We start from the raw sequence: 19,907 nt of genomic DNA on the forward strand, positions 1-19,907 counted from the left end.
ATAATCATAAATGATGGGCTCCTAAAAATCCATTCTCCCTTCGTTTTCCTTTAACGTCCCTTCCATCGTGTACTCTAATTAAAACCCTCTTGGAAGAGGTTCGGTTTCGTTTTTTAATTCTTACTTGACTGATAAAATAAGTATATGTTAATTATTGTGGATGATCTTTACTCGCTTTGGCTTTATTATGTTCACGAGATCGTGGTTCTGTTCTTTCTATCGTTATTCTTTTTTCAGTTTCAGTGAATTATTCGATTATCAATTTTTATTTTGATTTTCTAAAAATCAATAAGTTTAAGGAATTATATTTTTTTAGTTCACCGTCATGCTTTAGTTCTTATTGCAAATATTTGCTATTATTAGTTGAATAGGAAGAAAGCGACTTAGTTGAGATAAACAATTTCCATCAATACTTTGGAATGGGTATGAGCTAATGTCTTGAAGTGGGATGGGATTTAGGTTTCAATTTTCATTCTTTCACGTATTAATCACTTTTAATACTTCTAAAACATCATCGTTGAGGTTAGATATTCATATAATATCTCATAAAAATATAAACCCGAAACTTTAAATTTAATACTTCATCGACAATATAGGCAAAATCTTTCAATAGTTCTATTAGAACTTTTTACCTTTCAATAAAATAAAATTTATTTTTTAATTTTTCTTTATTAGAATTGAGTTTTTTATATTGAAATCAGACCTTACTTTTTCGTGATATTTTTCTAAATAACAAACATGTATCCATCGTTAAAATTTAGTTTTTTTTTTTTTTTTATTGAGTTTGGTATTGATTGGTTTGTTTATTTATTTATTGAATTTTAGCTTTTTTATATTAAAAACTATAAGTGAATTATAAAAAACAACAAATTTGACAAAATATTTAAGAAAATTGCATTGAATGACAACAAAATTTAGAAAAAAAAATCTCATACCACAATTTTTTTTTGCATATTCCAAAATTTAATTAGCAAAACATGACTAGTAATTGACAATAATCTGCTTTTAAATTTATCATTTCAAGTCTCTATTATCATAATTTTTTTTTTTGTTGCTACTTTTACAAACTTTCCAAATATTTACATTATATAACAAATTGTTTATATTCTTTAAATAATAGACATTAATATCATTGATAGCATTAATAGATAAAAATATAAGTCTATCAATAACTATCTTTTTGATAAAATTCAAAATTTTATTATATAATCGTAAATATTTTAATTTATTTTGCTATTTTAAAAAATGATCCATCCAAACAAAGTTAACATATCTAATTTTATATTGAAAACTTAGTTAAACTAAACTGCATAAATGACTACACCTGTCCAAATAAATATGATACAATAAATTCGAGTTAAAATTAATTTTTTTCTAAACCAAAATGAATTGAGCTCAATTAACAACTCTCTATTACTAACCTCTTGATTAGAAGTTTAATTTACATATTTATTTATGTGTGTAGGCACCAAAGATAACTCATTTGACATTGGAGTGTTAGACTAAGTTCTCATTGCTCTTAACAAAAAACACGAAGGCTTTTTATTAAAAAGAAAGAAAACGAAGAAGAAAAGAGATTGGATTAAGTTGGTTTAACGCCTTGGGTAGGCATGAGTGTTCATTATCATTTCTTCTTAGCCTCGATAACTGAAACTCTAAATTGACTCCACCTTCGAAGATTATCGAATCCATTCTCTCAAATCCCCATGAATCCCACAATCCAATCTTCCTTCTCCCTCCATTGTTGAAATGCCTCGCCCTGAGCTTGGTTCTTCCCCTTCCTCCTCACACCAACCATTTAAGCCTCACCGTTTCTCTCCCTCTACCGCCAATTTCAACTTCTTTGTCCCCGCCGGCGGCTTGTTTCTCGACCCTTCTCTTCCATCTTCTTTCCTCAATTCAATTTTCCCCAAGAGTAACTCAATTCTAGATTCCGGTTCTGTTTCTGTTCCCGCTTCTTCTTTCTGTCATCAAGAACAACCTCTGTTTTTTGGGGTTTTTCGGTCCCGGAAGAACCCTCGCATTGCGAGCTGCGGGTTTTTGTCTGTTAGTGTTAGAGGCCATGGATTTGTTCGGGAGCAGAAGGTTCATGTTGATGCCTATGACACTTGTAAGAAGGCGGGAAAATGTGGGGAAGATTTTGCCATTGTTGAGAAGAAGCATACTGTACGGACAAGAGGTGCTATGAATACTACAAAGCACCTTTGGTCTGGTGCGATTGCCGCCATGGTTTCAAGGTCTTGCTTTATTTGTTCACCTTCAACTTATCGTTCTTGTTTATTTCATTATAAGTTGGTTAATTTATTCGTTGGTGTGAGTATGCTACTTGTATGTTTTATCAGTAGATTCAGTGTTTGTTTTGTATAATGCCTTTTGCTAATGACACTGTATCATCCAACTTGTTCATTAATTATCGCATTGTTCTGATGCTTTATGATTTTTAGCGCGTGGGGAGAAGGAAAAATTACTTTTATGATTCGATATGCATACCTGGTCATTGGAGAGGAAAAGTTGTTGAATATTTTTTGACAAAATGCGGTTAGAAAAAGTGATGGGCTTTCGAATTTTAGATTCTATGCTTGCCCGGTCTTATTTTACTTGATTGGGGCTCCTTTTTGCAGTTTGTTGCAACAAAATTTACCCCATACATAGACCATGATGACGGGGATGGTGTTATAATTTTAATTTTCGAAGTACAAGGACTTGTATGTATGCCTTTGATGAACTGAATTTTAATCTTTTAAGAAGGGGAGCAATAGTTAAATATAGAGGAGGTTGGGGTATTTAGAGTTGGATTAATGAATGGTTTCTAAGAAAAACTGTAAGAGCATCTTGTCATATTCTATGTTTATTGATTAAACAACACTTTTATTGCATCAGAACTTTAGTTGCTCCACTCGAGAGGCTAAAGTTGGAATATATAGTTCGTGGTGAGCAGAGAAATCTATGTGATCTCGTCAAGAAAATTGCAGCTTCTCAAGGGTTGAAAGGGTTCTGGAAGGGAAATTTCGTCAATATTCTTCGAACAGCACCCTTTAAAGCAATCAACTTTTATGCTTACGATACGTACAGAAAACAACTGCTTAAATTGTCTGGACACAAGAATACCACAAATTTTGAGAGATTTGTTGCTGGTGCTGCAGCAGGCATTACTGCAACCGTACTCTGCCTACCACTTGACACAGTATGTACTTACAACCTTCTTCTGCTTCTCTTCCCCTAATTTTTAACCCCTTTCTTTTCCCACTCCTCGTAATTACAATTAACTTTTGGGGTTGAGACTGCGAAGAAAGAGTGGTGTAGGCCTCTCATTGTAGTTACACACCCTACGTGTGGGTAATCTTGCTGCCATACATTGATATGTATTATAGAGCTATAGAGGCATTCTTAAATGGCATCTTAGGGATTATTGGGGGTATGTAGAACGCAATATGATTGCAAGACGCAGCCCTGCACATTGTCACCTGGGCATTCAAATGTAGTTTAACCATCAAAACCATCTAGTGTCCTAGAACATTGCTTTTAGGTTTTAAGCTTGATGTTTCTTTTCATTGGAAAAAATCAAAAAAAAAAAAGAAAGGTTATAGACACGGAGTTTCCCTTGACTTGCTAGCCGTTTTCTTGCTTAAACTGGACACATTTGAAGTGCTTGAAATTTTTGATGCCTTTATTAGATTAAAACATCAGTCATCCTTAATTCAAAGCTTAAGTTTCTTTGGTGTATTCTTCATTTTGAATTAAATTGAACTTAGGTTGTCACCTGGCTTTATTTAAACAGAAGTTCAATTTTTTTTATTCAGGAACTTGGCCAGGGTTAATAATTCTTAGCTTGTAATCACCTTCCATGCGGTAAATTAATGTAATTGTTGCATTTTTCAGATCCGAACGAAGATAGTGGCACCTGGTGGGGAGGCTTTAGGCGGTGTTATTGGTGCTTTTCGCCACGTGATCCAAACTGAAGGGTTCTTTTCTCTTTACAAGGGCTTACTACCCTCCATTTTAAGTGTGGCACCTTCTGGTGCTGTTTTCTATAGTGTCTACGATATACTCAAGACTGCTTATCTTCACTCACCCGAAGGAAGGAAAAGAATCCAGAATATGAACCAGCATCAGCAGGGGCAGGAGTTGAATGCTCTGGATCAATTGGAGTTGGGACCTATTAGGACTTTACTTTATGGTGCTATATCTGGTGCTTGTGCTGAATTAGTGACGTACCCATTTGAAGTAATCAGGAAGCAACTTCAAATGCAAGTCCAGGCAACTAGAATGAGTGCTTTTGCAACCTGTTCTAAGATAGTTCAGCAAAGAGGAATACCAGCTTTATATGCAGGACTTCTTCCCAGCTTGTTACAGGCATGTGACTATATTCTGATTATGTTTTATTTGTTGATATGAACTGCTTTTCCTTTTAACCTTGTGATTATAACCGCAATTATTTTAGGAAAAGGGTCTTTATATCATTGACTCAGAGTTGCAGACTGTTGTGCCAATATCAATTCTTTATTGAATAGAAAACTAATTTAGTTTTGATAGAGACAACTAAATGTACAGAAATGCCTGAATCAGTCAAAAATTACCTTTCCCAATTCACCAGAAAATTGTTCAGGTAGACTTCAAGTCATATTGGAGGCCTAATGGAGCCAATATTCTTTGGACCTCCTGTGAAAATACTTTTTTGAGCATGCATGTAAGCTTCTTGAACTATTGAACTCCAGATTGGATCTTCTTCTCTGACATACCAAATATCAGTCCCTTTGCCCCAATCTGACTACGCATCGTTTGGATTAACCCTTACGACTTTCATAACAATCAATACAGAATTTTCTTGGTTGTAGCCCACCCACACTAGTCATCTTCAATTATTGTGGAAATATCATTTTATAACTGATTTTTAAGTGAGTTCTCCAGTGATACTTGTGCTGAACTAAGTCACAAGCCCCTGCTTTCGAAAATTGCCATTTACATTTAATGAAACATCATGCCCTTTAAATTTCTTCTGCACCTGCGTTGCTGCCTGAAATATATCTAGACCAATCTTGGATCAGATTCAATTTGCTTCCCCTCCGGCGGCATAAACACACGTTTTGTCTAATCGTTCTGGAAAGTGGAACATTTCCTTGTTTTCTGTCAAACTTGGGCTTTGTCTGTTTTCTTCACGTGCAACTCTCTTATTTGCCTGACCAGAAACCAAAGTTATTCATCACCATAGGATAGAATAATATTCAATCTGCTTATTTCAGCTACTGTAGATAATTAATGTTGGTGTTAAAAATGTCAAAATCTTTTCCTTTAGCTATTGTATTCTCGTAGAATTTTCGTTTCAATTTACTCACATTTGCTTCTTTGCCCATGCAGGTACTTCCTTCAGCTGCCATAAGTTTTTTCGTTTATGAGTTCATGAAGATTATTCTTAAAGTGGAATGAACGACGACAACAAAATTTAGTAGGAGACTGATCAGTTAGCCCGACACAATTCACAGTTAAGCATCAGAAATGCCCTTGAAACATAATCACATTATGGTAATCAATGATTGCTTTTGCTGCTGGTTGTGTTTCGCTATTAATTCTTTCACTTAAAGAAATACAATTTCTTCCTCAATGTCCCCAAATCCCTTTATTTCCTTTTCCTTTTTCTTATTTTCTTTTCCCCCCATAGGACTGAGTGCTGATCATAAAGCATATTCATCATTGTTAAGTTTTGACTGCTACAGGAGCTTCGTTTTTAAAAGAATGTTCCACACAATCCAACTTTCATATTCATTCTAGGTATGTAAGGTTTTTCACCAACTGGGATTCATATAATTTTCAATGTAATAAAAAACATGTAGAATAATGCGCAATTGTATGTACTTATGATGAAGATTTGAATTTAAAGAAAAACCATTTGTCTATGTTACTGTAAAATGTTTGGCTTGATCATGCAGGTACTTTTGACTCTCCATAAATACTTTGATATTTTTGAATATTTTTAGGTATAAAAAAGTGAGAAACTACATTTGATTGTAGCCTGTAGGTGCTGGTTGGCTGCCAAACTTGAACTTATGCAGTTTAATGTCAAAAAGTCACAGCTGCGGAATAAAAAGGTATTTGGATCAAACAAAAAGTTGATCCGTTTTAATATTTTGTTTATTTATAATAATTAATATTATAATTCGCTCAAGTTGACATTGAATTTCTCAAACATTTTTTTTATAATCTGAGCTTATTCATAATTTTACTTTTTTGTAATAAATAAAATAAACAGGAATATACAGCTTAATATTTGAAAAAAGAACACACTACTTTTTAGTAATATCACATGAAAGTTGAAATATTGACGAATATAATCTTTTTGGTTCTTGACCTTCTAATTTACAGAAAGAATAAGCTGATGAAGCACGTTGGATTGTAGGTGTTTACCGTTCGAATCCTTTTCTCCATACTACTAAGAAAATTACATTTTTAGTATTTAAAATACTACGATTGTTTAACCAGTAATCACCAACTGCAAAGTAAAGTTCCATACATGAGGTGGACTAGTTGAGACCTCCCTTATTCACATGATTAGATGATTTGATCTAATTCTTGATTTGGTGGACCATCATGTTTATCCTCAATTAATTTAATTCCTCGTTTTATTTAGGTATAAGAATTTCGTACAATTATCATCTATGTTAATTAAACTATTTAATAATTGTTTTTTTTTTAAAGAAATGTGGACTTTGGTCATTTTCATAATTTTTAATAGCGAAGAAATCTTTCCCCCAGCTGCCACGTAATTGCTGGAACTATAAATTCGGATGGGATGCCTTCGACTTCTCCGCCCCCTAACCATATAAATAATTTTAAAATTATTATTTGAACGATAAATAATTTCACCTATTTTTTTTTTCAATTTCATAAATTACTCGTAAAATAAGATGTTATTGAAATCTAGTGTTAAATTTGTCTTTTTATTTATTTAAATTCTCCTTTAATATTTATTCATATAAATTAAAAAGGGTTAGAAATAACAAATTTGACAAAATATATATAATAGCAAAATTTCAAATTCCATCACTTTCTATCAGTTTTGACCATAATAGTATCTAAAATTTTGTTATTTTGAAGGAGGCTTGAACATGCTTCTATCAATTTATTTTACTATTTTTAAAATTGTCTATAAATTATACTTTTTGTTATAGATTTTTAATTAATAATTTTAGAAAACTAATTTGAAATTAAAAAGTAAAAGAAATAATTTTAAAAAAGAGATGTTGGCAAAAGTAGAAAAAAAAATGAAAATAGAATTCGTGTCATTACATTTTTTTAATTTTCCGCATAGGTATAGATGTAGGAAAAAAAAATTATGTATGCAATTTTCTAGTAATTTTTCTTTAGAATTTAAGTAGAAGACTAAGGTGTTTTTAGAAATGAATGGACATAACCTAAATAGTTATTAAATCGACTCTCAACTTTTACCATAAAAAAATGAGTGGAAATATAATTGTGTCATTTTCTTTGGTTAATGTAAGACGCTTAACTAAATAGAGCGAAAACGAAGAAGAAGAAGAAAGTATAAAGTTAAAAAAATGGATTAGGACTTGAGAGTGAGATTTCACGTCAATTAATTCACGCTTAGCAAAACTATTAGCACAAACCTTCTCTGTTTTATCTCTCGATTCCTTTATTCTGCCATTTTTGGTTCTCCCACTTGCAATCCCACTCAGCTCACGTTTGTAAGGAGGAGCCCTAGCCTCTGCTTCCGGGACCATCATGTCGCCGTCTGCTGGCGGATGCTTCGACGCTGACGGCGGATGTGCATGCCTTGCTCAACAGAACGGGGATGCCGAAACAGCTGCCAACTGTAAATCCGGTGATTCCTATTGCGAGCATTGTAGCTATGGTTCAGCTGATTCATCATCTTTTCCCTCGTTTTCCTGCTCTTCCTCATCTCTGTGGCTTGATTCGACGCGGTTAAGAGAGTACGGGAAGCTATCGCGGATCCTTGTTGCTTCTGCTAAAGGCTTCACAATTGGAGCTGGTCTCAAAGGTGGTCTCTCTCTCTTTTCTGTCCTCGCTGGATTGAAGCGGAGAAAGGCTTTGGCCTCCCTCGGGTAAGGTTCTTTGAAATTTGATTGTGATTGTAATTGTGATTGTGAAGGTTATCTGCATGTTACTGTGTGATCACTTCTGTTGTAGTGTAAACAAATATGTTATCGCCTTATGTTTGGTTTAGGAAGAAAGGAGTGATTACGAATCGAGATGCGATTTCCATGGCTTTGAAGGAGACTTTGAGATACGGCCTTTTTCTTGGAACCTTTGCCGGTACGTTCGTTTCCATTGATGAGATAATTGGCAATATGGCAGGTCACCGTAGGTATGCTCTTTTCTATTCTGATCTTGTAGTCTTGAATCCTTGCTGTTTCTGGAAATCTGTTTGGTTATCCTTTTGATTTTCTTATTGTTCTCTTGTAGTTCAGGACTGCAAGATGGCGGGCTCTATTGGCGGGAGCATTAGCTGGGCCGTCGATGCTTCTGACTGGGTTAAATACGCAACATAAGACCTTGGCTATCTACATTTTCATGCGTGCTGCGGTCTTGGCATCGCGCTGTGGGATTAAAAGCAAGAGGCTCGGGCATATTTGTAAGCCTCTCACGTGGTCATGTGGTGACATCTTCCTCATGTGTCTCTCCTCTTCGCAGATCTTGTAAGAAATATTTCTGCCCAACCATATTTTGCTGCTAATTCTAATACAATCGGTCTTGAGTGTTCTATAGTATTTCCAGTTTCCAGTTTTAAGCTTTACTTATCCTGTGGCATATTTTCCTGCATGATCGTGGTATCCAAATCCTGAATTCAGCCTTCAATCCGAAATCACTGCAACTAACCCATAAGAACACAAGTGCAAACGCAAGAAAGCAAATGGGAAGCCAGTGAAGAATTGCTTGTCATAATTATGAACAAATAATGTAACAGCGAAACAAAATCTATTTTTGGATATAATGGAGCCTGTAATACTATGTTTCATTGTTATTTCACAATGATGGTATATACATCGGACATTTAAAACTTATAAACAGTTACCAAAAACTTATTCAATGTATTTATACCAGGTTGCTACGTGTTATTGTAAAATTTTTCTAAATATTCCTCTTATAAACAGTACCTATAAGCTTTCTAGGAAAAAGTTCTGATTAAAGTCTTCACAGTAAAAAATTTGGTTCACTAAGTTTAGATTGCCTTACCAATATTATTTCTTTTGGTGGTGGGAGGAACAACTCAGTTCCCCTGAGCTAATTTTACAGCGTGCCTAACAAAATGGTTGCCCTCGTTACGTAATTCACATTGCACAACACTGAAGCAACTCAACCATTGTTTGGTTAAATTAAAGTGAAGATTTTAGTAATGAGCTAATCTTTGTTTGTTATTGTGCTTCACCTCTTCTCAATGCGTTATTTATATGTGGAGGAATATGTGAGTCATTTCTTTGATCATCCGGATGAAATAGATCGTACTTAACTACTTTATGCTGAAATGAAATTATTTTGTGCTATTTTTTGTATTATCTATACAAGTGATTAATAATTATAATAGCAGACACTTAATTAGGAGAATCGTTTTCAGGTCTGCTTATGTGTTAAAGCAAGATAGCTTACCACCATCGTTTAGGTCCTTTCTCAATACACATGGTGGAAAGGATACTGTAATCTTGGAAGGCTTAAAGAGTTTCGTATCAGGCATGCCTTCCTCCAATAAATTTAAAGCAGTAGAGAAGTACTACAGTGCCATGGGTTCAACTGTCAAATTAGATCCGCAAATGAAGACTCCATGCACGGTATATAATTTATTTATTTCATTTTCTTACCTGTTCAATTAGAAGAAAAAGAACCTTGTTCTCAAAATTAAAATTAGTCGTACTTGTAACTAGTCTGTTGCATGAAAGATGTTCACACTTAGTATGTGAATGCTCTGAGATATTAGAACATTGACCATTGTAGCAGACAACAACTTTAGGCATTAACATTCTTACTTTTTACCTGACACAAAATTGAAGACGAACTTTTGTTCTGATCCAACTCATATCCTGTTTCCCAGTTTACTTGGGATCTTGAACTATTTTCAGTTGTCAGCTGGTTGACATCCCAATTGTAGTATTGGAAGATCCGTGCTTCTCCATGAACAGATTGCTATAATTAAATCTTAATGCACATACAAAATAGTTATAATAGATCTTTGCTCATGCATGCACAACTACAGCTATCCTGCTCAGCAAAACTCAATCAAATAATTGAAACAGATGATAACAAAAAAAAAACTACAACTGTCCTGTTCAGCTAAATGCTATTCAATATTCAAAAGCAGATGATATATCTGTTTCTTATAAAAAAGAAAGAAAGAAAGCTGAAGGTGCATTTCAAAACATTTCCATTAATTTATTCTTTAATTACTTGAGAACAGTCTTTCCAAAATCTATCCATTTCATTTTGTTTTATCACAAATTGTATTGTATGAAGTCTATAATGATGACTATATATAGGCATGGAATGATTATGAAGCCTCCCGACCTAGAAATTTAGTTTACTTTTGAGAGTTTACCCTATCTGCAGTTGTCTTTCAATTTAAAAATTTTCATTCTGCATAAGCTATATGCAAGGCTAGCAAGTCCAAACTTTAAGGATTTTTTCTTTCTTAATGCAGATCATACATGGAAATCAATCATGTGGTGGCCATTTTCTTTCCTTTCTCATTCAAGGATATAAAAGAGCGTTGCCAGTATACCTCCCTGTTTATCTTATCCCAGCTCTAATAGTTCATCGTGAAGGTCTCATGAATAGGTAATATTTCAATTTGAATATCATGTGATTTATACCTATTGTGAAATCTTTTGGTTCAATTTAAGATTAGAATTTAATGATTTCAAGTAACTTTTAGTTAATTTTCACAGCTTGTTCTGGTTGAAAGATTGTTTAGATTACCAATTATGTCACAAGTGAGCCACTTAAAAAGCTTCGTAATTACTCACTCTAATGCCTTCGTAAGATTTTATTCATGAGCTAAGGAGGGTTGTTTATTTATATATTATTAAATGGCGTTTTCTTGGGTTTCACGCTTAACATTCGAACATGCAGGATGCAGTATCTGCCTTAAATTGATTCCTTCATAGTTGAACAAGAACAAGTAGTTAGATTGCCACATATTTTGTGGATATAATCTTGCCTTGAAGATTGTTATGAAATATTTGCTTATTGAGATGGACTTTTCTGGGTGCCTTCTTCCAACTGTTGTTTTGTATTTCTGAATTTCCATGTTTTGGATGGATGAAGAATATGTTAAGACCTTGTGTGCAGGCCATACGAAATTTTAGCTAGGGGGCTTCTTGGAACTGCTAGATCAAGTCTGTTCCTATCTGCATATTGTGCATCTGCTTGGTTCGTATCTCTTCCACCTGTGTTCTAGTGCATTGACTTCTATTTTTGTCTTTACTGTTTTCATCCACTTTTTCTCTGGAACTTCTTGTTTCACTGGAAGACTTAATAAAATGTCTCTTAAAATGTTAATTTAATGGAGTCGTCTAATATTGCTGTCAAGATGTTGATATATTTTAGCTTCTGTGAAAGTAAATAGTTTCAAGCATGGACCATGGTGATGGGAATTGATTTTAGTCGGGGTGTTCAAATTTGATAGATGGGAACAAAATAGTCTTGTTCATGAGTTTACCTTTGGTCATCGGTGAACTGTATCCTGAAGCATAAACATTAAGAGTAAAATGTTGGTGTTTGATAGGAGGCTACTCGGACACGTAACACCTGATTTGAACTCACTTGGAGTGTTTTTTAAAGAGGGGAAAAAGTTGTGAACTTCTTTAATTACGTTATAATGTTTTTAACTGACAACTTTGATGAGGCAGATCTCATAGCACAACCACCCCTTTATATAAAGGGTGATTTCATCCAATGGAGCAGTTTGATAACACAACTCCAATCAAATTATTTTAGAAAGAAAGCTGCAATTATAAACTACATTATGTATTCTTTTTGTGAGTGCAAAACGCGAGACTTGAAGGTTCTTGATTCCGCACTTAAAAGCCTCAACTAAGCCCTTCAACCTCTCAAAAAGCTTTTCAAGCCAACTTCAAGAAGTTTCACCCCTTTGGGAGTTCTTATCAATCTAGATAAAAACATCAGCCTTCGGCTCTAATAAATCAAGTTTTTCACATACATTTCAGGATGTGGACATGCCTGACCTCAAGGACTTTCAAAAAAATAAATATTCCATTGGTTGCTCTAGCAACGGTATAGCTTCAACTATCCTTTACAAAATATTCTAGCTAGGGCAAGAGCTTTCATACCAAGCCTGATAAAACTACGTCTTTTTGAGCAGTTCTTAACAGGTTTAGCACTGGCCATTGAGAAGAAAAGCAGGAGGATAGAAATCTCACTCTATTGCCTCTCTAGAGGTATCGAGAGCTTCTTCAGCTGCATGACAGATTTGGGATACTTGCCACCATCATTGAATTTCAAACGAGCAGATGTAATAGTTTTCAGCATATCAACTTCCATTATCATGCATTGCTATGCTCAGGAAAGGGAGGTATTTCGATCCAAGTATCTTAACGTTCTCGATTGGGTTTTTGGTGTGCCTCCTCCCCCTTGTGAAACACCACGCTGCAAGAATGGCAACAAGTGTTGAAAGAAGCCTTGAATCTCTGACGAACTAACACACTGGATTTAAATTGAAGGTACCAAATATTTGCCAGTACTGTTTAGTCAAGAATTTTCATACTACACAATATTTTAATGTTTAGTTACCATTACCTTCTATAGAATTAGACTCATTTGATTACATGATTCATATGAAGATGTAGTTTTCCATATACAAATTGATTTAGTGGACGATTTTTCGAAATTGTTAAATAACAGTGGACGGATAGCATCGTTGATGATTGAATGATGAAGTATAGTTTATTAGATTTTAGACTTGCTTCTGTAATCTAAAATTTTGCAGTATATTTGCATTAATAATTCATTAAAAGTAATAATTAACAGGGAATTCCAATACGAGCCTTTTCTTTTGGAAGTGCTTATCTTTCATTTCACTTTTCTTGTACGTTTAAGGGTTTCTTTAAATAAAAAATTGCAATTAATCTTATTTACTTTACTTTCAATTTAATTTTTTTGTCCATTTAGTGACCAATTTTTTTTTAAGTCTATAAACAACTTCCATTCCCAATCTACTTTCTTCTTTTGTTATGGACATAGTTTGTCAGATTTTGAAAACTAAGAAATGCAACTTTCAATTTTCTTTTTTAATTTGACTAAGAATTAAAAAATTGTATAATATAAGATGAAAATAGCTTCAAAATAAGATAGAATGTTAATAGAATGTTTATAAAAAACTGAGTTAGGAGCGAACAGTAATTATGGATTAGAAACAACGTTAGATTACCTAATTCAATTTTAATGTAGAAATTTATGAGCACAAAGATTGGTTCATGCAAACTTTCTTTGATAAAGAGAATAAATGAGATTACCGCTGATGCAAATGGCAAATTATTTCCCACTTTATTTGATCATCAATCGAATAAAATCTAGAGGCAATAAATAAACAAGCAATCATCCCAAATTATCATAAAAATCTAAAAAATTGGTAGCCTTGAAGCTGTAAATTTGAAATTACGAAATCTATGTAGTGAAATTGTGAAAATATTGAATATTTGGCTCCTCTATTTTCCATTTTGCACATTTCTTACTTTAAGCATAGCACTAAAATTCATATAGAAATCATATGTTCCGAAGCAGTTTACACCCATCAAATCAGTAAACAAAGATCTAATAATGATCTCATTCACAGCTAACAAAAGCAAAGAAAGGCGTAAACCCTAATTTCCAAACTCATGACAAAGCGTTCACAAATACCCTGTGCTTCGTCTAGTGAAACCCAAGATTTTCCTTTTCAGCATTGAATTAGATATAGGAGAAAATAGAGGATTTTGTAAAATCTCAAACTCAGACCTCGTCTTCGTGAAGAAGCATATTGGGAATGCCTTTATTGACGGGGAATCTTCTGTTGGTCTCTGGGCAAAAAAGAGCGCCTTCCTCAAGATGCAACTCCAGAAGTGCATGGTGAAACCGTTGGAGAAAGTCATGGGAGTCTAGCATTGATGCATCGGCCTCCTCGGGAAGCTCGGCATAGCCCATAGTCCGAGAGGCATCGACAAGGGGTTTCCATTCAATCTTGGAGAACATGTTCTTGAGGAAGTCTGGATTGAAGTCAACTGGCTTCTCAACAACTTTCTCGACCTCAATTCGAAGAGGGAAGCCATTGATGACACCCTTGATGTTAGATGAGAGCATGTTATGAGTCAGTAGCCTCATCTTCTCCTCTTCAAGTTACCTGCTTGGTAATAGGTATTCAGTGTCACGACAAGAGAGTCAATACCAAATACCAAAATCCTGCTTTTGAGAGCAACCTAGGGCTTTATAAGAAAAGTTAAAGGTACTAGACTTGCTTGTTATTTATACATTTAATTGTGTGTTTGTATCTGCATGATTGGATTTGGTTACAAAAGAATAACTAACTCTTGAACTTCGCCTTTAGCTTAAAAGATGGGTCTATAATTTCAAGAACTCCATATATACTTAGAGATTTCATAAATCTTTCACAACTGTTAAAAATCTATTAGAATGTTGAACAAAATTACGATCTAGAACAGTGCAAGAGTGACAAAAGAGAAAATAGACCATATTTTTAATTTAACATTCCCAAATTTTCGGCTTGGGGTATGCTGCAAAAATACCCATCTACTTAACACCTAAGAAACAACAATTCTAGGTTCCTATTAAGGACTTCTACAAGATAGAAGTTCAATCAACCTGTAATTGAAAACATAATATCCCAGATCACGACCTAAAATATAAAGAACCAAGACGATAGCTTAAACCATAACCCAATTTAAAAGAGTATTTTAAAGATTTCTTCAAAAGTCCAACCAAAACAAGGATTAAATAACTAATGCTAAATTCAAAGAATAGTCCAAAGAATTTAGCAGTCTTCCAAGAAGACTCAATTACTTAGCAAGTTTGATGACCCATATGCTAAGTCTAAACATGTTACCCAATGTTCAATGCTAGTTCGAACTTAAAGATGCAACCATACATCAAAGAAAGAACAAATGGCCTCAAGAAGTTCACAATTAAATTCATCTAACGCCGAGACCTTAAAAAAAAAACAACTAGCAAATAGTTTCTCTTTCTCAACTCTCCTCTTTATCTAAAATTGGCATATCAACCCGACGCCTTCAAACCCAATTATTAACTTAATAGCCTTAAATCAATACCAACCCTAAACCATTTAAATTGGCAATTGATCCAATACTCCTGATCCAAAGAATCTCTTGATCCAATACTCCTGATCCCATAGAAGATAACTAGACCTAAGCAAAAAAAATGGCAATTATAGTTTGATAAACCCAAATTCCAGCAACTACAAGAAGATTTTAACGAATTAGACGGCAGATATAGTCCCGCCAAACCCCTAACCTACTAGAAAGGTAGTTTATTTTAAGCCAAACCAAGCCACGAAAATCAAAATCACACTGAAAATACCCACAGAAAAGTGCCGGAAATTCACCTCAAACAATGCTGGCAGACGGTTCTGACGAAAAACGGAGGCGACGGCTTAAACGGCGGTTGTGCTCCGTGGTCACGACCTGCAGAGAACAACATGAGAAGGCCGATAGAGAGAGAGAGGCAAGAAAAGAAAAAGGGCGGCGGTTTACCGTGGAGGACGGCGGAGGGAAGTCGGCAGCGTGGTGTGGAGGGTGCTGGTGAAGTGAAGAGAGAGTGTGTGATCGTTGCCGCTGGCGCTCACGGAGAAGAATGGAAGATGGGGAGTCTGGCGGCTAATTCTGATAAAACCGAAGCCTTGTTTTCATTTATTTTTATTTCTTTTACTTAAGTAAAACCCTAATTTCCATTGCTCAATCTCAAACCCAAGTTTTAGCTTTTTAGACGTTGTTTCTTTTCTAATCACTTAGGAGCCGTTTGGCCCTCCGATTACCGTGGAGTAGAATTTCAGATTTGCTCCAACAATCTACGATTACTACTATTCTATTTTATTTTTTTTCTTATTTCTCACTCTCTCCATTCAGTATTAGTCATTCACTTCGCCATTTTACTATTCCTAAGATCTCATCTTTTTATATATCACCCATACCTACTCTCTAATTTCACTATTTCTCACTTTCTCAAACATAGATTATAATAACTCAAACAATAATAATCTGTACTTTAAATAAAAACTATAATAACTCACAAACTATTATAATCCACATACTATAATAACCACTAATTATAATAACTCATTTAATATCCCAAACGAACATGTAATCATAATTAAGGAGTGTTGGGTGTCAAATTAATGACAAAATAAAAAGAAAATTGTAAAAAGTGAAAATGTTGAAAAATATATTTTAATTGAAAATTGTTGAAACAAAATGAGTTTAATATTACATTGCAATATACTCTAATTCCATTGCCAGTGTCCAAACACTCCCCAATGGTGTTTGAGGCAAGAAGTGTATGGTTATAGTTTGCGTTTAGATGTAGCTAAAGTTTGGTTCTAATATTATGTGTATAAGGTGTAAATTATTTTAGTTTAGAAAGAAAACATTAATTATTGTAGTAAATAAAAAAAAAAACTATGAATGTAAAATAGTAAAAATTATAACAAAGGTGAGTATTGAAATATGTTTAATATTTCTAATTGAGAACTTTTAAATAGTACTTAAGATAACAAAAAAAATTATTACTATAATTTTAGATAATTTTTCCACAAACATTCCTTCATACCTCACGACAAACCATATTTCTCAAAATACCGTGAATTGGTTCTAAAATCTAAATAAAATTAAAAGTTAATAATACCTCAAATCAAATAAATCATCGACAATTATTCTTGAATAGTATATACTAACTTAAAAAGTTAGTGAGCCAAACGATTTGTTATAATAATATAGTCAAAATAAAAACCTAAAATTGAGTCACACTCGAGCACGTGCCTTTATTATTATTATTTTTTTAAAAGGTCTTATGGAAATTTTGGCATTCTAGATTTGTCTTCTCAACGATGGAGGCAAGTTTGGAGTTGTTGATGGAAAACAAAAGAATTATATATTAATTAATCTACAGCCAAAGAATGGCCAAAAATCTATACAAATTCATAGCCATCAATATTAACGGCTCAGATCTCGATTTCATCAAAAAAGTCCTCATCTCATCCGTTGATTGCTTCCCATAACAATACAAACAACACAAATGACTTTAAAATAACAAATTTGCTTTGGTGAAGAGAACCGTCTTTGCTATCATATTCAACTGACCAATCCCATTCTGCCACGTATTAAGGTTCTTTTTTCTTTTAATACTATTTTGTAGTTTGTTTTTCTAGAATTTTGTAAATAAAACTATAAGTTTAATGATTTTGATATATTTTATAAATAGTTTTAATAATTTGTTATTTTTTAAATGCTCTTTTTTTCCTATGGTATGGTGTAATTAGAGTAAGTTTTCCTGAAAAGAAACGTGAAAATAATTGCTTAAAATAACACAAATAAAAATATATTAAAATATTATTTTGGTTATTGGTATTTAACATTCATTCTATTTTCCAAATAGGTAGATAAAAGTTTTTATAATTTCAATAAATCTTTCGATTTATCTATCTGCATTTTTCTGTAAAACTGTGATTTGATTCAGCACTTTGAAGGATGTAATGAGAATCTCAAATTTTAAAAAATCAAGGAGTCCCAAATTTCGAATGCTTATAAAATATACTGATGAATCTTCTCAATTGATTTTTTAAGATGAAAATAGAAACGAAGGTAAATTAGTTGACAATGGAGTATAGCCACATATAGACAGTTCACCACATGCTTATCACGTTCAAAAGCCCATAATTGCCTTGCAATTTCTCAAAACAGAGTCCCCATTAATTCAAACTCTGATTTTGAGAAGATTCTTTCATGTTCTTCAAATGACAAAGTGTTTCTTCTTCAGTATCGTAGAGACCAAAAATTGGTTCCATCGTTATAGCTTCACCAAATCCGGTCTCCGATCCACCATTACAGATCTCAAAGACGGCACCACAGTTCATTGTTGGGTTCCCAAAAACCCAATTCACACCAAACCCAATCTCCTTTTAATCCATGGTATTGGAGCCAATGCACTTTGGCAATGGGGTGATTTCATTCCAGCTCTCATACCTTATTTCAATCTCTACATCCCTGATTTGATCTTCTTCGGCGACTCGTTTACCACTCAGCCAGACCGGACTGAGTGGTTTCAAGCTCAGTGTCTAATACGAGTCATGGAGGCTAACACGGTGGGGAAATTCAGTTTGGTGGGGCTTAGTTATGGAGGATTTGTTGGGTACAGCATCGCGGCGCTGCGGCCTGAAATGGTGGAGAGAGTAGTGATTTGTTGTTCTGGGGTTTGTGTGGAAGAGAAGGATTTTAAAGATGGGTTGTTGAAAGTTTCTGCTTTGGAGGATGCTACAGCCATTTTGGTTCCCCAAAAGCCAGAGAAGCTTAAACAGCTAGTGGGTTACTCCTTTTTCCGGCCGCCGCCGTTGCGGCTGATACCTTCTTGTTTGCTCAATGATTTCATTGAAGTAAGGCTTGTCGTAGTATTTGTGATTCTTCCATCACATCTTTTTTATTTGAAAATTTCCTTCCTTTTTGTGTGTTAATTTGACTAGTTTATCTTTGTGTTTGTGTGGCAGTCAATGTGTTTAGATCATATTGAGGAAAAGAGAGAGTTGATTCGAACTATTCCCAGAGGAAGAAAGCTTTCCGACCTTCCAAAGATTCAACAGGTGGGATTGCTATTCAACATAACTTATCCATATTAGCTTTAAACAGATCATTAATTACTTGTCTTCATTGCCATTCCATTCTACTCTCTGTTCTTCGTAATGTTCAAATAGCTTAGCATTTTTACACCCGAGTCTAAGTCCTTCGAATATTGTTAAAAATTTATTGATGCTATTAGACATTCTATTAGATACTTTTGAGATCGATTCAAACAGACAAAAAAACTCCAATCTCAAAAACTAAACTTGTAGTTTAACATTTTTCTGACTTGCTTGCAGCGGACGATGATAATGTGGGGAGAACATGATCAAGTATTTCCATTAGAATTGGGTCACAGGTTGAAAAGGTGAGTTAATCAAGCTCCTAAAAGCAAACAATGCATCAAATATTCTCATTTTGAACCAAATGATAAATGTGTTGGCCACTCCTTTGAAGTAGGCATTTGGGAGACAATGCTACGCTTGTTGTTATCAAGAATACAGGCCATGCCTTCAACTCAGAGGAGCCAAAGGAGTTTCTCAGCCATTTGATTTCATTCCTAGTTGATCCATAGCCTCCTCTCCTCATCAATCAATGAACGTCAAGCAGTTCAAATGCACAAACAACATGATCAAGAAACAGATAATGAGCAACGTCAAAAGCTGGAGTGATTTAATGATCGTTAATAGTACAATAACAAACAAGAGAAGAAATATACCTCAGCCATAGCTCAATTGGTTCATTCGTCCAAATCTAATGTTGAAAATACATTAAAACAATTAAATTTGTTATAGAAATTTCTGACATTTTCCATTTTGACCCTTTTGTTCCGAGTTCTAGATTCAGAAATCTTTAACCATAAAATCTGTGTTCCTAAGTACTCCTCAACCAACAAGACTTCAGGCATAATTTCTTGCACTATTATTTACTACAAGTCCTTCAATTTCTGGCAGCAATTCCATCTGATGACCAATGGGACCAAAGACATTGAATAATATGAAATAGTTAAACAATGAGTTCTACAATTACGAGCCTATTCTAGTTCAAAAGTCTTTCTATTCTGTTATGAACCAGCAAAGATTGTGAGAACATAAA

General features: G+C 34.1%; 4 protein-coding genes across 24 annotated transcripts; 3 read left to right on the forward strand and 1 right to left on the reverse strand.

Annotated features, from left to right (window-relative positions):
* The first annotated feature begins 1,561 nt into the window (after positions 1–1,561).
* On the forward strand, positions 1,562–6,625 carry LOC101203118 (probable mitochondrial adenine nucleotide transporter BTL3). Of its 18 annotated transcripts, none has more exons than XR_004214755.1 (6): positions 1,562–2,237; positions 2,881–3,184; positions 3,880–4,353; positions 5,356–5,479; positions 6,007–6,083; positions 6,358–6,625. XR_004214755.1 is itself a non-coding variant. In XM_011651366.2 (4 exons), exons 1-4 carry the CDS (start codon positions 1,750–1,752, stop codon positions 5,422–5,424), a joined length of 1,335 nt encoding a protein of 444 aa, XP_011649668.1. In that variant the 5' UTR covers positions 1,562–1,749; the 3' UTR covers positions 5,425–5,914. The 18 variants fall into 18 exon arrangements, 1 of the variants encoding a protein (XP_011649668.1); XR_004214748.1 differs by having other exon boundaries at positions 5,356–5,766; positions 6,358–6,577; XR_004214751.1 differs by lacking the exon at positions 6,358–6,625 and adding an exon at positions 5,657–5,766 and having other exon boundaries at positions 5,356–5,520; positions 5,973–6,247.
* Positions 6,626–7,533: 908 nt separating this feature from the next.
* On the forward strand, positions 7,534–12,939 carry LOC101202879. Of its 2 annotated transcripts, XM_011651367.2 has the most exons (8): positions 7,534–8,075; positions 8,198–8,338; positions 8,442–8,669; positions 9,587–9,797; positions 10,661–10,797; positions 11,311–11,391; positions 12,189–12,255; positions 12,344–12,939. In XM_011651367.2, the coding sequence occupies exons 1-8, from the start codon at positions 7,735–7,737 to the stop codon at positions 12,650–12,652; spliced, it is 1,515 nt and encodes a 504-aa protein (XP_011649669.1). In that variant the 5' UTR covers positions 7,534–7,734; the 3' UTR covers positions 12,653–12,939. The 2 variants fall into 2 exon arrangements, with proteins under 2 accessions (XP_011649669.1, XP_031736794.1); XM_031880934.1 differs by lacking the exon at positions 7,534–8,075 and having other exon boundaries at positions 8,437–8,669.
* A 718-nt stretch (positions 12,940–13,657) lies between these two features.
* Positions 13,658–16,046, reverse strand: LOC101223150 (multifunctional methyltransferase subunit TRM112 homolog A). 2 transcript variants are annotated; one of them, XM_031880935.1, is made up of 3 exons: positions 15,741–16,046; positions 15,593–15,671; positions 13,658–14,359 (listed from the first exon to the last, which is right to left on the reverse strand). In XM_031880935.1, exon 3 carries the CDS (start codon positions 14,335–14,337, stop codon positions 13,969–13,971), a length of 369 nt encoding a protein of 122 aa, XP_031736795.1. In that variant the 5' UTR covers positions 14,338–14,359; positions 15,593–15,671; positions 15,741–16,046; the 3' UTR covers positions 13,658–13,968. The 2 variants fall into 2 exon arrangements, with proteins under 2 accessions (XP_031736795.1, XP_004152640.1); XM_004152592.3 differs by having other exon boundaries at positions 13,658–14,356; positions 15,741–16,030.
* Positions 16,047–17,888: 1,842 nt separating this feature from the next.
* Positions 17,889–19,671, forward strand: LOC101222914 (uncharacterized hydrolase YugF). 2 transcript variants are annotated; one of them, XM_031881278.1, is made up of 4 exons: positions 17,889–18,631; positions 18,743–18,835; positions 19,112–19,179; positions 19,269–19,671. In XM_031881278.1, the coding sequence occupies exons 1-4, from the start codon at positions 17,996–17,998 to the stop codon at positions 19,384–19,386; spliced, it is 915 nt and encodes a 304-aa protein (XP_031737138.1). In that variant the 5' UTR covers positions 17,889–17,995; the 3' UTR covers positions 19,387–19,671. The 2 variants fall into 2 exon arrangements, with proteins under 2 accessions (XP_031737138.1, XP_004152639.1); XM_004152591.3 differs by having other exon boundaries at positions 17,895–18,631; positions 19,272–19,671.
* The last annotated feature ends 236 nt before the right edge of the window (positions 19,672–19,907 follow it).

The sequence above is a fragment of the Cucumis sativus genome, chromosome 2 (genome assembly GCF_000004075.3).
Source record: "Cucumis sativus cultivar 9930 chromosome 2, Cucumber_9930_V3, whole genome shotgun sequence".
Classification (NCBI taxonomy): Eukaryota; Viridiplantae; Streptophyta; class Magnoliopsida; order Cucurbitales; family Cucurbitaceae; genus Cucumis; species Cucumis sativus.

Coding starts and splice junctions, on each gene's coding strand:
- LOC101203118 (XM_011651366.2), top strand. CDS start 1,750: ATGCCTCGCCCTGAGCTTGGTTCTTCCCCTTCCTCCTCACACCAACCA. Junction 2,238..2,880: donor ATTGCCGCCATGGTTTCAAG/GTCTTGCTTTAT, acceptor TTATTGCATCAG/AACTTTAGTTGCTCCACTCG. Junction 4,354..5,355: donor TTCTTCCCAGCTTGTTACAG/GCATGTGACTAT, acceptor TTGCCCATGCAG/GTACTTCCTTCAGCTGCCAT.
- LOC101202879 (XM_011651367.2), top strand. CDS start 7,735: ATGTCGCCGTCTGCTGGCGGATGCTTCGACGCTGACGGCGGATGTGCA. Junction 11,392..12,188: donor GCATATTGTGCATCTGCTTG/GTTCGTATCTCT, acceptor CATACATTTCAG/GATGTGGACATGCCTGACCT. Junction 12,256..12,343: donor CATTGGTTGCTCTAGCAACG/GTATAGCTTCAA, acceptor CTTTTTGAGCAG/TTCTTAACAGGTTTAGCACT.
- LOC101223150 (XM_031880935.1), bottom strand. CDS start 14,337: ATGAGGCTACTGACTCATAACATGCTCTCATCTAACATCAAGGGTGTC.
- LOC101222914 (XM_031881278.1), top strand. CDS start 17,996: ATGACAAAGTGTTTCTTCTTCAGTATCGTAGAGACCAAAAATTGGTTC. Junction 18,632..18,742: donor TGCTCAATGATTTCATTGAA/GTAAGGCTTGTC, acceptor TTTGTGTGGCAG/TCAATGTGTTTAGATCATAT. Junction 19,180..19,268: donor TTGGGTCACAGGTTGAAAAG/GTGAGTTAATCA, acceptor ACTCCTTTGAAG/TAGGCATTTGGGAGACAATG.